Genomic DNA, 12,822 nt, shown 5'->3' on the forward strand with positions numbered 1-12,822 from the left:
TAATAAAGTTCTTCCACTTACCATGTCTAATGAGATGTTTTCAGGGAAGTTCAACCATTCATTAAAGATATTGAGAATGGCTTCTCTTGATGATGACATTCTTTTCAAATAATACCCATATATAGTGTCTATTCCTGGTGTTTTCCAGTTATTTATTCTCATTATACTTAAATTTAATTCATTTATTGTTATAATGACATTATCATAATTTCTATATCTTTCATTCAATATCGTGTTTTGTTTTATTTTCAATTCTCTTTATTTAATATGTGTTTCATATAACGATTTCTAATATTCTAAAGTAATATCGTTATTTGGGTATATTTCATTTTTTGGGTCTTCCTTATTCTAATTTTCTTGTTAGAATCAAGCATGATTTTATTTGTATTGATTCTGATTATTTCATCTTTATTAAATTTAATTCTTTCTTTTATCATTGTCATCATATATTTTAGGTATTTTATTCTTTCCAGTGCTTTAACTTTAATTCATTCTTCATCATGTTCATTTAATTTCATGTTGCACTTTATTCTGTATAATTTCATTGAATAAATCTTCTAGTCTATTTATTTTCTTTAGGATTTCTTTATTTCATCAAATTTATCTCTTATTATTTTATTTTGGAGATAGAGGTGCATAATCATTGAAATCCTCTTCATATCATCTTTCAGATCCTGCATTCTGCTTCCTGAACATACCCATCTATTATTAATTTCCTTTATTAATTGGTCAGCTTCTTTTCTTTGAAAGTAGTAATTAATATTGATACATTTTCTACTTTCATTTCTTTCACTTTATTGATGAGAGTTTTAAGGTATTCTTCATCAATTTCAGTAGAGTTATTCTTTAATATGATGTTTTTTATTATTGAATTACACTCTACTCTTCTATTATATCATTTAATTTCATTTTAATGTATCATTTAGTATTTTCTTTTATTTTATGTGATATTTTAATATATTTAATATATTCTTTTTCATTATTTACATTGATTTTTATTACTTTTATTATACTTTCAATTTGTTCATTTCTTAATTTCTTATATAATTTCTTATTCAACCAATTAATTTCAAAACAATACAACACTTCAATTAAATTTCTATTTCTTTCTTTTGTTGTATTTCTTGTACTTTCTTTATACTTTCTTTGTTATTTATTATTCTTGAAATTTTACATCTTTCATTCATTTTTTTATTTGGGTTTTGTTTTTAATTTCTTCTTCAATTGTTTTAATGTCTTTTTCTTCCCAATCTTTTGTTTTTTCCTTAATTTCTTCTTTCGTTTTTTCAATTATCTTTTTCTTTTTAATTGAGTATATTTCTTGAAGAATATCATACCATTTTTTCTTTTACCTTCATACTTTTTAAGTATTTTTTCGTATTCTCCTTCATTCCATTCACTTGTTATTCTTTTTATTATTTCTTGTATATCACTTATTGTTAATCATTTATATTTGTTATTTGTATAATCTTTATTATTATTGTATTTACCTTGTTTTTTATTTGTCTTTCTTTGCGTCTTTCTTCTTCTAATCCAATTCTCATTGTATATTGTTTTATCATTATTATTATGCCATTTATTGCTATTAACATTCATTCTTTTTTTATTGTATGACGTTGGATTTGTATGATTTGCTTATTTTTCTTTACAATACACATTGTTATTATACAATAACCATTGCATTAAAATTTTTTGTATTTCCTGCATTGGAAAAGGTTCTCGCAATATAACATAACATAAAAGAATAAAATGAAAATTGTGTTTTACTTCATTTAAATTAAATAAGTCATAGTCATTACAACATTTTTATTATTTTATTTGTTACATTAAAGCTAATTAAATTCTACTTCATTTTCTGTATATATAAATTATCTTTCAAATTATACTTCTTTAGTATTTATAAAAGAAGTATGTACTGAATTATTTTAAGTTAATTGAAAATGAAAAAAAAAGTTAAGAAAATAAAAAAACAATCTTAAAAGTAATAAAATGATAGATTTAAAATAATAGTAGTATAATAAAAAATAGTAAAAGAATAGTTTATAAGAAAAGAGAAAAAACAAATGGAAACGTGCATGAACCTTCAACCACAACCTCGACCAAAACGAATATTGGGAGGATGGGATAATGTTATTAATGAGGTAATTGAATGTAACAAAAATATAAAAAATGAAAAAGAAAAGATAAAAGAAACTGCTCATGAAATTGCTATTGATGCAGTAAAAGAAAAAGAAGAATGGGAAAGAAAATCAAATAAAGAGAAATTAATGAATGGCATTAAAATTGCACAAACTATATCATATTATATTCAAAACTATTGGGAAGCTATTGGAGGTTGGAAAATGATGAGTGGAGATAAAAAGAAAATAAATGAACATTCACAATATAAAGAAGTAATAGAAATTTTTAAAAGTTGCCAACTTCCTAATGAAACGGATGTTAAAGAAGATCCAATGAATATACTTAAAAAAATTGGTGGATTAACAAAAAACCAAATGGCTGAAGTTGTTAATACAGTTGAGTCTGTTAAAAGGTGTCAAACAAATACAAAAGAAGATATATGTATTGTTGAAGAAATTAAGGCAGCGATTGTGTTATATAAAGAAACTCCTCCAATTATTGAAATATTCAATAATTTTAATGGAGAAAAATTGCCAGTATTAATTGTTTTAAAAGATGAATGTACTAAAACTAGTATTGTTGATTTATTACCATGTTTTGCTAAATATTCACAAGTAATTGCATTAAATGATTCAGATGAAGAAACTATTGGAAGAGTTGCAAATGGAATATCTGATGTAATAATTGTAACTCATTCAATATTAAAACAATGTTTAAAACAAATAAGTCAACGTAAATTTGATTTAATAGTTTATGAAAATGAATTAATAGAATCAAATGATTTAAATACACCAATATTATTGACAAATCTTCAGTATGATTCTTTAGTACTTTTTATTACATCTTTACAACCTTGTTTTCCTCGACACCTTTCATTATTATTTCCTAATGATTTACCAACAACATTTTGGCAAAGATGTAATATTTCTCATATAGAGTCATTAGCTCAATTATTACGTTCATTAATATTAACTGTTTCAGTTCATCCTCCTTCAACGTTAAGACAAATAAATGCTCCTCATCCATTAAAATTAATTAAACCAAAAGAATTTAATAGTCCACCTAAATTAGAAATACCTCAATTTCCAGAATTTCTTGTTATTAGATCAAATATTCAATCAAAAAAATTTGATATTAAAAGTTCAGATAATCAACGATTAAATAATGTAATGGATGAAATTATTTTAAAAAGAAAAATAATTCCTTTAGAAACAATACGTCTTCCACAATTACCTAAAGTAAATTTATTAGACTCTTTAAGAAGATGTCAATCATTAAAACCATTATTAGATAATATTGATTCATTAATTAGAAATAAACAAAGATTTGCAGTTGTAACACAAAACATAAGGTTTATTTGTCTGGTATTACATGCACTTCAAATTATTCGACCAACACCAATTATTATTCTTAAAAAATTTGAAGATACTTCAGTATTAGCAGGAATATATAAAATTAAAGGAGGATGTATTATTGTATCAGATGAATGTGTTGATGCTTTAAGATATTTTACTGTAGAATCAGTTATATTAATGAAGTCAAGTATTGGACTTGAAATTAAAAGTATTGTTGGAGCAGTTGATGTAATATTAGTTGGAGAAAAAATAAATAATCAAATACTACCAACAATAAATGAAAAAAAAGAAAAAAAAATAGATGAATTTGCAAGAAATAATTATATTCCGTGTGAACGAGTTGTTCAAATTTCAAAAGAAAAATTAGTTGAAAGTATATTAGATAATTTATATCATTATAAAAATCAAAAAGAAATTAATATCTCTTCTTCTAGTAATGAAGTTAAAGAAGAAAATGTAAATACTTTAAATACTTTACCTATTAAAAATAACAAACCTGATATTTCTTTTATTAATATCCCTTCAATCTCTTCTCAACCTCCTTTAATAAATACTGTTTCTACCTCTTCTAATAGGAATATTCCAAGTCCATTAAATGAACATAAAAATATTAAATTACCATTAATATCTACTTCATTACAACAACCAATTCCTCTTACAACAACACCACAAGAATTAGAAACAAATCCAATAATTAATAATAATATTTGGGATAATGAAATACAAAAAATTGAAAAGAAAATAACAAAAAAAATAGAGGATATTAAAAAAGAAGAAAAAATATTAGATATTATAAATAAACTTAAAAAATATAAAGAAAAAGAATTCTTAAAAGAAAATGATGTTTTTAAACCAAAAGAAAATTCAAGAGATGGTTTAAAACAAATTGAAATTCCTTCTTTATTATTTAAATATACTCCTTCTAAGTATGAACCTTGTACTGAATTAAAGAAATTAAATATTCCTATTATTGAATTAAATCAAATACAAACATTCTATTTAAATCCTTTGTTTATTCATTTAGCACACTCAGATTATAGAAAACGTACTAATGACATGTTACCAAAAAAGTCTTTAAAATCTTCATCATATGCTCAAACTCATCCAATAGGTCCTCAAGGTCCTATTAGAATTGAACAAGCAATGCAATACCAAACTAGAAGACCTATTGGAACTGGTCCTGGTGGTGTAGCTATTCCTATGACAAGATATGTTCAATTAAATCCTGTTTATGCTGGAGTTCCTCAATTTAGTGCTGCAATTCCAATTATGACACCTTCAATTAATCAAACAGTTCCTCAAGGATTAGCTCAACCAGTAATACCACCATTAGCTCCTGGAATTACTGGAATATCAAGACCAGTAGGATATGGTGGTAAATTAATAAATGGATTTAATATTCCACCACCACAACCAGACTCAGCACAGGTTGGTCTTCGCCCCATGACTAACTATCAAAACCAAAGACAACCACAAATTTCAACAGTGACTCCAGTTTTTGTACCTAAAAAAAAGAATTAAATGAATGAAAAATGATTTAATAAAAATCAATTTTAAAAAGAAGTTTTTACGTAGATTTGAGTCTTTATTTTTATTTTTCAAAAAAATTATTAATTTCAATTTTGCTTTTTTACTCTTATTTTTTTCTCTTTGAATTATAAAAAATAATTATTAATTATTTAATATCAATTTCTTTTCTTCTTTATTTGTTTATTATCTTTTTGTTTATGACGAATATTTTTTCATTTATTTCAATAAAACTATAATTTGATATAAAAAAGATAAGTCTTATTTGTTTATTACTACAAAATAAAAAAACATTTTTTTAATTTAATCATCAACTTAATTGATAAAAGCCAATTATCATTACTTTTTATGGAATTTATTAAAAAAAATCTAAGATATTTTTGAAGGAAATGAACGTTTTAATATTTATACAAAAATAATTTTATTATTAAGCAATATTTATTTGTGTAGTTTATTTTTTTTTTTATTAATATAAATATATTTATTATTTATGGTTTTTTATAATAAGTATTACTCATAATTATATTTCTTGTAGTTGTATTAACTAACTATACTAAGAATGCTTTTTATGAATACAATCTCTCTTATTTATTCTTAAGAATATCAAATATTCTTTCTTATTTAAACTTAAATAATTTCTTTTAAATGAAGAGAATAAGTATATTTTTGATGTTATTCATCTTTTTGTTTTTCTGTAGATTTGTTTTTTATTAATACTAATTTTATAAATATTGAAAAGATAAATTTGTTATATAAAACATAAAAATATGTTAGAAACAAAAATTCACTTTCCTTTACTTTCAAGTTTTTCTTATTATCTCAAAAATACTTTTAGTAGTTAATTAAAAAGACAAAAAACTAAAGTAAATTTTAATAAAAGATTTAAAGGAATAATGTTTAGTCAAAAAAAGAAAAAAAAAGAACTAATATTTTAAAAGAAAAAAGAAAAAGAATAAAATAATGGATATTATAACAATGAATGAATGCAAAAAGATGTTCGAGGCGAATAACCTTCATTTTCCAGATGACTTTTATCATCTTCCTGATTGTATAAATGTTATTCCTATTCAAACCATTTCTTCTACTTTAGTTTTTGTAAAGTCAACGAATCAACAAGTCAATCTTAATACAAACAACTCTCAATTTAATTCATTCGTAACTCCTCAACCATTTGGACTTCAACAAAAAACAAATACTGTAGCTGACATTTCAGTTCCTGCAAACCCAAGTACTTTTAAACAAATCCAAATGGAAGAAGAACCAATTTCTCAAATGTCAGATTTACGACAAACTATTCTAAATGGACCTACTTTAGACATACCAGAAACAAGGTTCACGGAAATTGAAAAACCTGCTGTAGAAATGAAATATATAAATCCAGTTAATGGAGAAAAATTTGACCCAACCGATATCGATAAAAACCATTTTAAAGAAATACTTACCAGTAGTTTTGTTCAAGCAAAAAAGAATTTAACATCTCTTCAACCAAAATATCCAATGTCTCAACAACCAGTTGGTTTATTAAATGAAAAAACTCCTAAATACTCTCCAAAGACATCTCCTAGTACTTATAAAAATTCATCAAACATGGAGCTTTCTCCTGCTATTCAAAAAAAATATCCTAAACTTGCAAAACCAAATCAACCACTTGGAAGTCCAAGTCAACTAACTCGAAATGGTCTTACTAATTCACCATATAAAACACATAAAAAATTATATCAACAAGCATCTTCTCCAGTATTATCTCCTATTGGAAAACCACAAATACAAACTTCAGGATCAACACAAGTTAAACCAAATACAATGATAAGTATTGAAGAAAAATTTAAAAGAATTAATTCACAACACAATACTACACCAATTCCTACTGTTAAATCATCTCATTCAATCAGAGATGACTTTAATTTTTCTAATCCACAAAATTCTTTAAGACCACCAAAAACTGCTCAAGCAATGATAGAAGAAAAGAAAGAACAACCAAGTTATCCAATTAGTGATTATTATAACAGTGATGAAGATGCACGTTCTCGTAATAGAAAAGCTAAAGCATGTTTACAAATGGATTGGACAAAAAAAGGTAATTTAACACCATTAATAAATAGGGCAGACGGTGATGATCCAGCAAGAATTTTCCAAATGGCACCAATTGTTATAGGAGATGAAACAGAATTCATTGGAGATTCTGCTAAGCAACAACAAAGAAGAAATAGATCAATGGCTTGGAAATAATCTTTATACTAATTTTGATTAGATTTTTATAATTTTAAAATCAATTAATATATGTTTTATATAACATAAAAATGAGGGTTTAATAATGAAAAATAAAAAAAACACGTCATCATATAAAAATAATTAAAAAGTTATAATATTAATTTGATAAATATTACTAAATTTTATTAGAAATAATTTCTTCTTGAATTATTTAAATATTAATATTATAACTTAAAATAGAAATTAATAACATTATAAAAACCCTAAACGATGACGTGTAAAAGAAAAATATAACAAAACAAATTCATATGGATAACACAGGATATCATAAAAAGAAAACTCCTGAAAGAATATGTGTGATTGATGTGGATGCTGGCACTGAAGGTGATTGTAAAGATTTTCTGTCACATGAAAATAAACCACCAAAACAACCTTTTCGTTCTTATATCAGTCACAAATCTTCATCAACAAGAGGACAACGTCTTTTTTTAAAACATCATCTACATTCTCAAACTCAAAGTTCTCAAATGCCTCAAAACCTTTTATATGAAGAAAGAAATAATCCTAATCTCTTTACAAATTCTTCAAGTAATCCACAAAAATATTTTCCTGTTTTTCGTCAAAACTTTCATACAAGACAAACTACTTTAAATGAATATGGATTTCCAACATCAGTAGAAAGACATATAAATGAACCATTTGATAGATATTCTATTCATAAAAATCTAAATTCATTAGAAGTTCAACATAGTGTTATGAATGAAAGAAATCAACCACAAATGGAACAATTTCATCGATCTACTCAAATTCCTAAATATCAAAAAGGTTTGGTATCAACTAGATATTGTCATTCATGTCAACATCGTATACCATTAATATTAAATAAATTTCCACAACAAAAAATTTCTGAACAAATTTCACAAAATGATTTAATTCAGTCAAGAGAACATAATCCTATTCATTCACATCAACAAGTACCTACGTTAACTCCTTATTCTCAAGAACAAATCAAAATTTCTTCTAATCAACAACAAAAAAGTTATTCTCCTTATCAATCAATTTCTTATACCACTCCATTTTCAAATTTACAACAAAATCGAATGACTACAGATTATTCAAGTAAGCAAAAACAAACAGATTCTATCGATTTAGCATCACCTGATAGTTCAGAACTTCCTCCAATTGATAATAATGAATATTATTCTATGAATCGCCTTCCTCCAGGAGGAAATCATAATATAATTCAACATAATTCGATTCTTAAAACATCTCCAACTCAAATAAATACTTCAATTAATAAAAAAACAGAAACACAAAAAAAAGAAGAACAAAACACCATTAAGACATCTTTAGAAAAAATAATAAACAAAAAAGAAAATAAAGAACAAAAAAAATCTATTCAACAAAAATCACTTCCTTCATTAAAAGAAAAATCAAAACAACAACCAGAACAATTATTAAGAAATTCTAATACCACAATTACTCAATTAAAAACACAACAAAATGACAATGATAAATCATTTATTGTTAAAAGTGATATCATTAGTTCTGAAAAAAATGAACTTAAGAAACCTCGTGATACAATAGTTGATAAAGAAGAAAAACAAAATGTTTCTAAAAAAATAATTCCAATAAAACAACAAGTTATTAATAATGAAATATCAGTAGGTGGTATTCAAAAAGAAGAAAAACATGATAAAATAGACAATAAATTTAATAAAACAGAAAAAGTATTAGAAGAATGTAATGATGAAAAGAATTATTTAGTAACTTATTCTTCTGAAAACATCAGTAATTATTTTAATTTCAATATTGAAGAAGAAGGAGCAATTGATTCAACTGAAGAAACAGAAACATTTGAAACTAATTGTACAATTGAAGAAGATGATTGTTTTGATGAAAAATATGAATCAAGTTATAATGAATTAATGAAGTTATTAAAAAAAATTCATCCAATAATCAAAGAAAAAGAAGCAAGAAAATTTGCAGAAATGATTGTTAGTTATTTATTAAGATTTGGAAATGATATTGATTCATGGAATTCAGGAAACGAGTTTAATATATTTGATAAAACCTCATTACAAGAAAATGTTATTAATTCATTTATTAAAGAAAAAACACTACAAGTTAATATTTATACAAATGTGATTTTATATAGAAGAATAATTCGTTTAGTTAAAAATATTAAACTTAATAATTTTATTGTTCCTATTGAACTTCAAGAATTTTATTTAAAATCTGAATGGAAATTTGCTGATGATTTAAGGCTAATGATACAAATAGCAAAATATGGAGTTGGTGTTTATGAATTATACCTTAATGATTCTTTATTAAATTATTCATTAACAATGAAAATGCATTTAAGTTTGTGAGTATTATTTTTATTTATTTTATTGGAAAGATATTAATGGTTTAGATACTAACGAAGAAAAATGCAAATTTCTTGAGTCCAGAGTACAAGATTTACTTAGTTCATTATAATAATATCGTTCATTAATAATAATATCTAATGTTTATTTGTTTTATTTATATTTCATTGTATTTTTAAATTGCACATTTTTTTAATGTAAAACATACAATAAATTTTATTGCTTTTGCTTTCAAAATACTTCATTGTAATTGCTCCATCTTGCATTTTAGTTAATTGTAGGAATGCATTCTTTTTAATATTGATGGACTTCCATGCTTTGACTGTAGTAGTTTTATCTACTCATTTTGACTCATTCCATCTTCTAAAATATCACTTGTTTGATGACACTTCCATTTTTTGATGTATTTGTCATTAATTTCTTTATTTCTATTACTACTTCTTTTCTTTTTTCTTTTCTATCCCTTCATTTATTATTTCTTCTATTTTTGTTTCATTTATTTTATGAATTAATGTTTTTTAATTCTATTCCATATTCCATTCTTACTGTACCATCTATCTAATATGTTATTTCCTATTTCACATTCTCTATGGATGAAATAAAATAAACAATAATAGATAATAAAATAAAGAATAAATAAGAAAATAGTTAAACAAATAAGAAATAAACATTAATAATAATTGAATTAATCATTTCTTCATTCTATTATTTTTCTTTTATTTTGTTATTCATCTCTTATTTTTATTTCTTTTATATTATTCATTAATTATTTATGAGTCACTTTTCATTTTTTTATTCTTTTAAATGATTATTAATATCATCATTTAATATACAATTTTATTGTTTATTATTTATGAAATTATTTTATTGTTATTTAGTATTTTATTTTTATGTTGAATAAAATATGATAAATAAATATAAATCATAATTAATATATCAAATTGATACAATTAAATATTATAAATAAATGAAAATAATAAGAAATGAAATAAATAATAAAATAACATATATTTAAATGAATAATAAATGAAAATACAATAAAATTATTCTTTGTATTTTATCAATTTATCATTGTTTTATTTCATACAGATTTATTATCATTATAAATTGATTAATATTGTTATTTATTATTATGAAAATAAAATAAAGAATATAATTAAGTTTATATTGATTCATCATTATTATTCATCATTTCTATTTCAATATTCTTATGATTTATTTTATATTTGAATGAAATAACAACTATTATATGAATTAATACAATAAAATAAAAATAAAGAAGAGAGAAAATAAAAATGTGAAATGACATGATGTTTAAAATAAATCAGAAAGAAGAAATAAACAGAAGAATAAAAATAAAGAATAAAATTGTTACAAAACAAATATAAAGAATGAAATATCATTTAATAACAGATGAAATATCAATTCAACATATTGAAACAATCAAATAAAATGAAATAAATTAAAAATGAATAAACATAACATAATAATAATTAAATAAACAATGGATGATTTTATTCCATTTCATTCATTTGATATTTCATTCTTTATTTTATTATCATTTAATTTGTTTATTATGTATTTCTTATCATTTAAATTATAAAATAAACATTCTTTTTATTCTTTAATAATTCAATTATCTTCTTTCTTTATTTCTTCTTTAATCTTCATAAAAATATTCTTCAAAATCAATATTTTGGTATTGTTTCATTCTTCTTCAATTCTTCTTCACATCCACAACCATAAAAACAAAAAACTCCAAATGATGTAATTGATGATGGAATATTAATTGATTTTAATGATGAACATTCATAAAAACAGTAATCTTTTATTTCAATTACACTTGTTGGTATATCAATTGATTTTAATGATGAACATCCAGAAAAACATCTATTTCCTATTTTACTAACACTTGTTGGTATTTTAATTGATTTTAATGATGAACATTGAAGAAAACATCTATCTCCTATTTCAGTGATTGTTGATGGAATAATAAATTTATTAATATCTTTCTTTTCAATACTCTTTCCATTTATTGTTTTTAAATTTTCTGGTATTTCAATACTAATTAACACTGGTTCATTCATAAATATTCTTTCTTCACTTATATATTTTACATCTTCTATATTAATTGTTGTTAATGATGAACATCTTTCAAAACAATAACTTCTTATTTCGGGGCAACGAAAAAAAGCAAATAATTGAAAAAGAAGAGAATGAATGATATAAAAGAATAAAAAGAAAGTAAAAAGTAGAAGAAGATGAAGAAAGAATAAAAGTAGAAAGGAGAGAATATAAAAAGAAAGAAGATAAAGTGTAATAAAACAAAAGAGATGATAAAAGAAGAAAAGAAAGAAAAAAATAAAGGATGCAAATTTTATTGAAACAAATAAAAAAAGTGCAAAATTTAATGATGCAAAAATTAATGATGCAAAATATTTAGCAACATTTTTATTGATGAAAAATATTTTGAAATAAAAATAATTCATCATTTGATATTATTATATTTGATAATAATTTATATTATATATTAAATACATCATATTTCTTTATTATTTATCTTTCTTTTTATTATTTCATATATTACATTATTATTCATTCATTCATTCATTTATATTTCATTTATTAAATAAAATGAAAATGAAATTGTAAAATAATAATCAATTAAATATTCATGAATAATAATTTATTAATATTTAATAATTGAAATAACAAATAATAATGTAACAATAATGATATATTCAATATATTCTTTATTTGATTTGTTCAATATTAGATTATTCTATTTCATTATCATTTCATTGTCTTCATTATTTTATTTTATTTATTATTTCATATTCATTTATTATTTTTTAAAATCAAATAAACAATAATATTGATATTCATTCATCATATTCATTTAATATAATAAATATACACACCATTTAATAATAAATAATGAATAAATAAGAATGAAAATATTGATTTATTCAATATTTTATTCAACATAAAATCAATAAAACATATAATTTGATAATACACAAATGAAATAATAATGAAATATACAATACTCAAGAATTAATAAAAAAGAAATAAAAAGAATAAATGAATATAAAATTGATAAATAATAGAAGAAAGAAATAGAAAAACAATGAAAAACAAATAATATAAAAAGAACATAAAGATATAAAAGAATAAAAATAAAGTAGAAGAAGAATATAAAAATAATAAAGCACAAAGATGTAATAAAAGAAGAAAAG

General features: G+C 22.4%; 4 protein-coding genes across 4 annotated transcripts, besides 3 other annotated features; 3 read left to right on the forward strand and 1 right to left on the reverse strand.

Annotated features, from left to right (window-relative positions):
- Positions 1 to 1,128: a repeat region.
- Positions 1,097 to 1,720: a repeat region.
- A 343-nt stretch (positions 1,721 to 2,063) lies between these two features.
- Positions 2,064 to 5,004, forward strand: EHI_190860 (uncharacterized protein; the record flags this gene model as incomplete). The annotated part of the gene is made up of 1 exon (XM_643728.2): positions 2,064 to 5,004. The coding sequence occupies one exon, from the start codon at positions 2,064 to 2,066 to the stop codon at positions 4,995 to 4,997; it is 2,934 nt and encodes a 977-aa protein (XP_648820.2). The 3' UTR covers positions 4,998 to 5,004.
- A 974-nt stretch (positions 5,005 to 5,978) lies between these two features.
- EHI_190870 (uncharacterized protein) lies at positions 5,979 to 7,232 on the forward strand (the record flags this gene model as incomplete). The annotated part of the gene is made up of 1 exon (XM_643729.2): positions 5,979 to 7,232. The coding sequence occupies one exon, from the start codon at positions 5,979 to 5,981 to the stop codon at positions 7,230 to 7,232; it is 1,254 nt and encodes a 417-aa protein (XP_648821.2).
- A 290-nt stretch (positions 7,233 to 7,522) lies between these two features.
- EHI_190880 (Thioredoxin domain-containing protein 2, putative) lies at positions 7,523 to 9,586 on the forward strand (the record flags this gene model as incomplete). Its single annotated transcript, XM_643730.2, has 1 exon — positions 7,523 to 9,586. One exon carries the CDS (start codon positions 7,523 to 7,525, stop codon positions 9,584 to 9,586), a length of 2,064 nt encoding a protein of 687 aa, XP_648822.2.
- A 246-nt stretch (positions 9,587 to 9,832) lies between these two features.
- Positions 9,833 to 10,172: a repeat region.
- Positions 10,173 to 11,271: 1,099 nt separating this feature from the next.
- Positions 11,272 to 11,670, reverse strand: EHI_190890 (uncharacterized protein; the record flags this gene model as incomplete). The annotated part of the gene is made up of 1 exon (XM_643731.1): positions 11,272 to 11,670. The coding sequence occupies one exon, from the start codon at positions 11,668 to 11,670 to the stop codon at positions 11,272 to 11,274; it is 399 nt and encodes a 132-aa protein (XP_648823.1).
- Positions 11,671 to 12,822: the final 1,152 nt, after the last annotated feature.

The sequence above is a fragment of the Entamoeba histolytica genome, genomic scaffold, assembly GCF_000208925.1.
Source record: "Entamoeba histolytica HM-1:IMSS scf_1104750519169 genomic scaffold, whole genome shotgun sequence".
NCBI lineage: Eukaryota > Evosea > Mastigamoebida > Endamoebidae > Entamoeba > Entamoeba histolytica.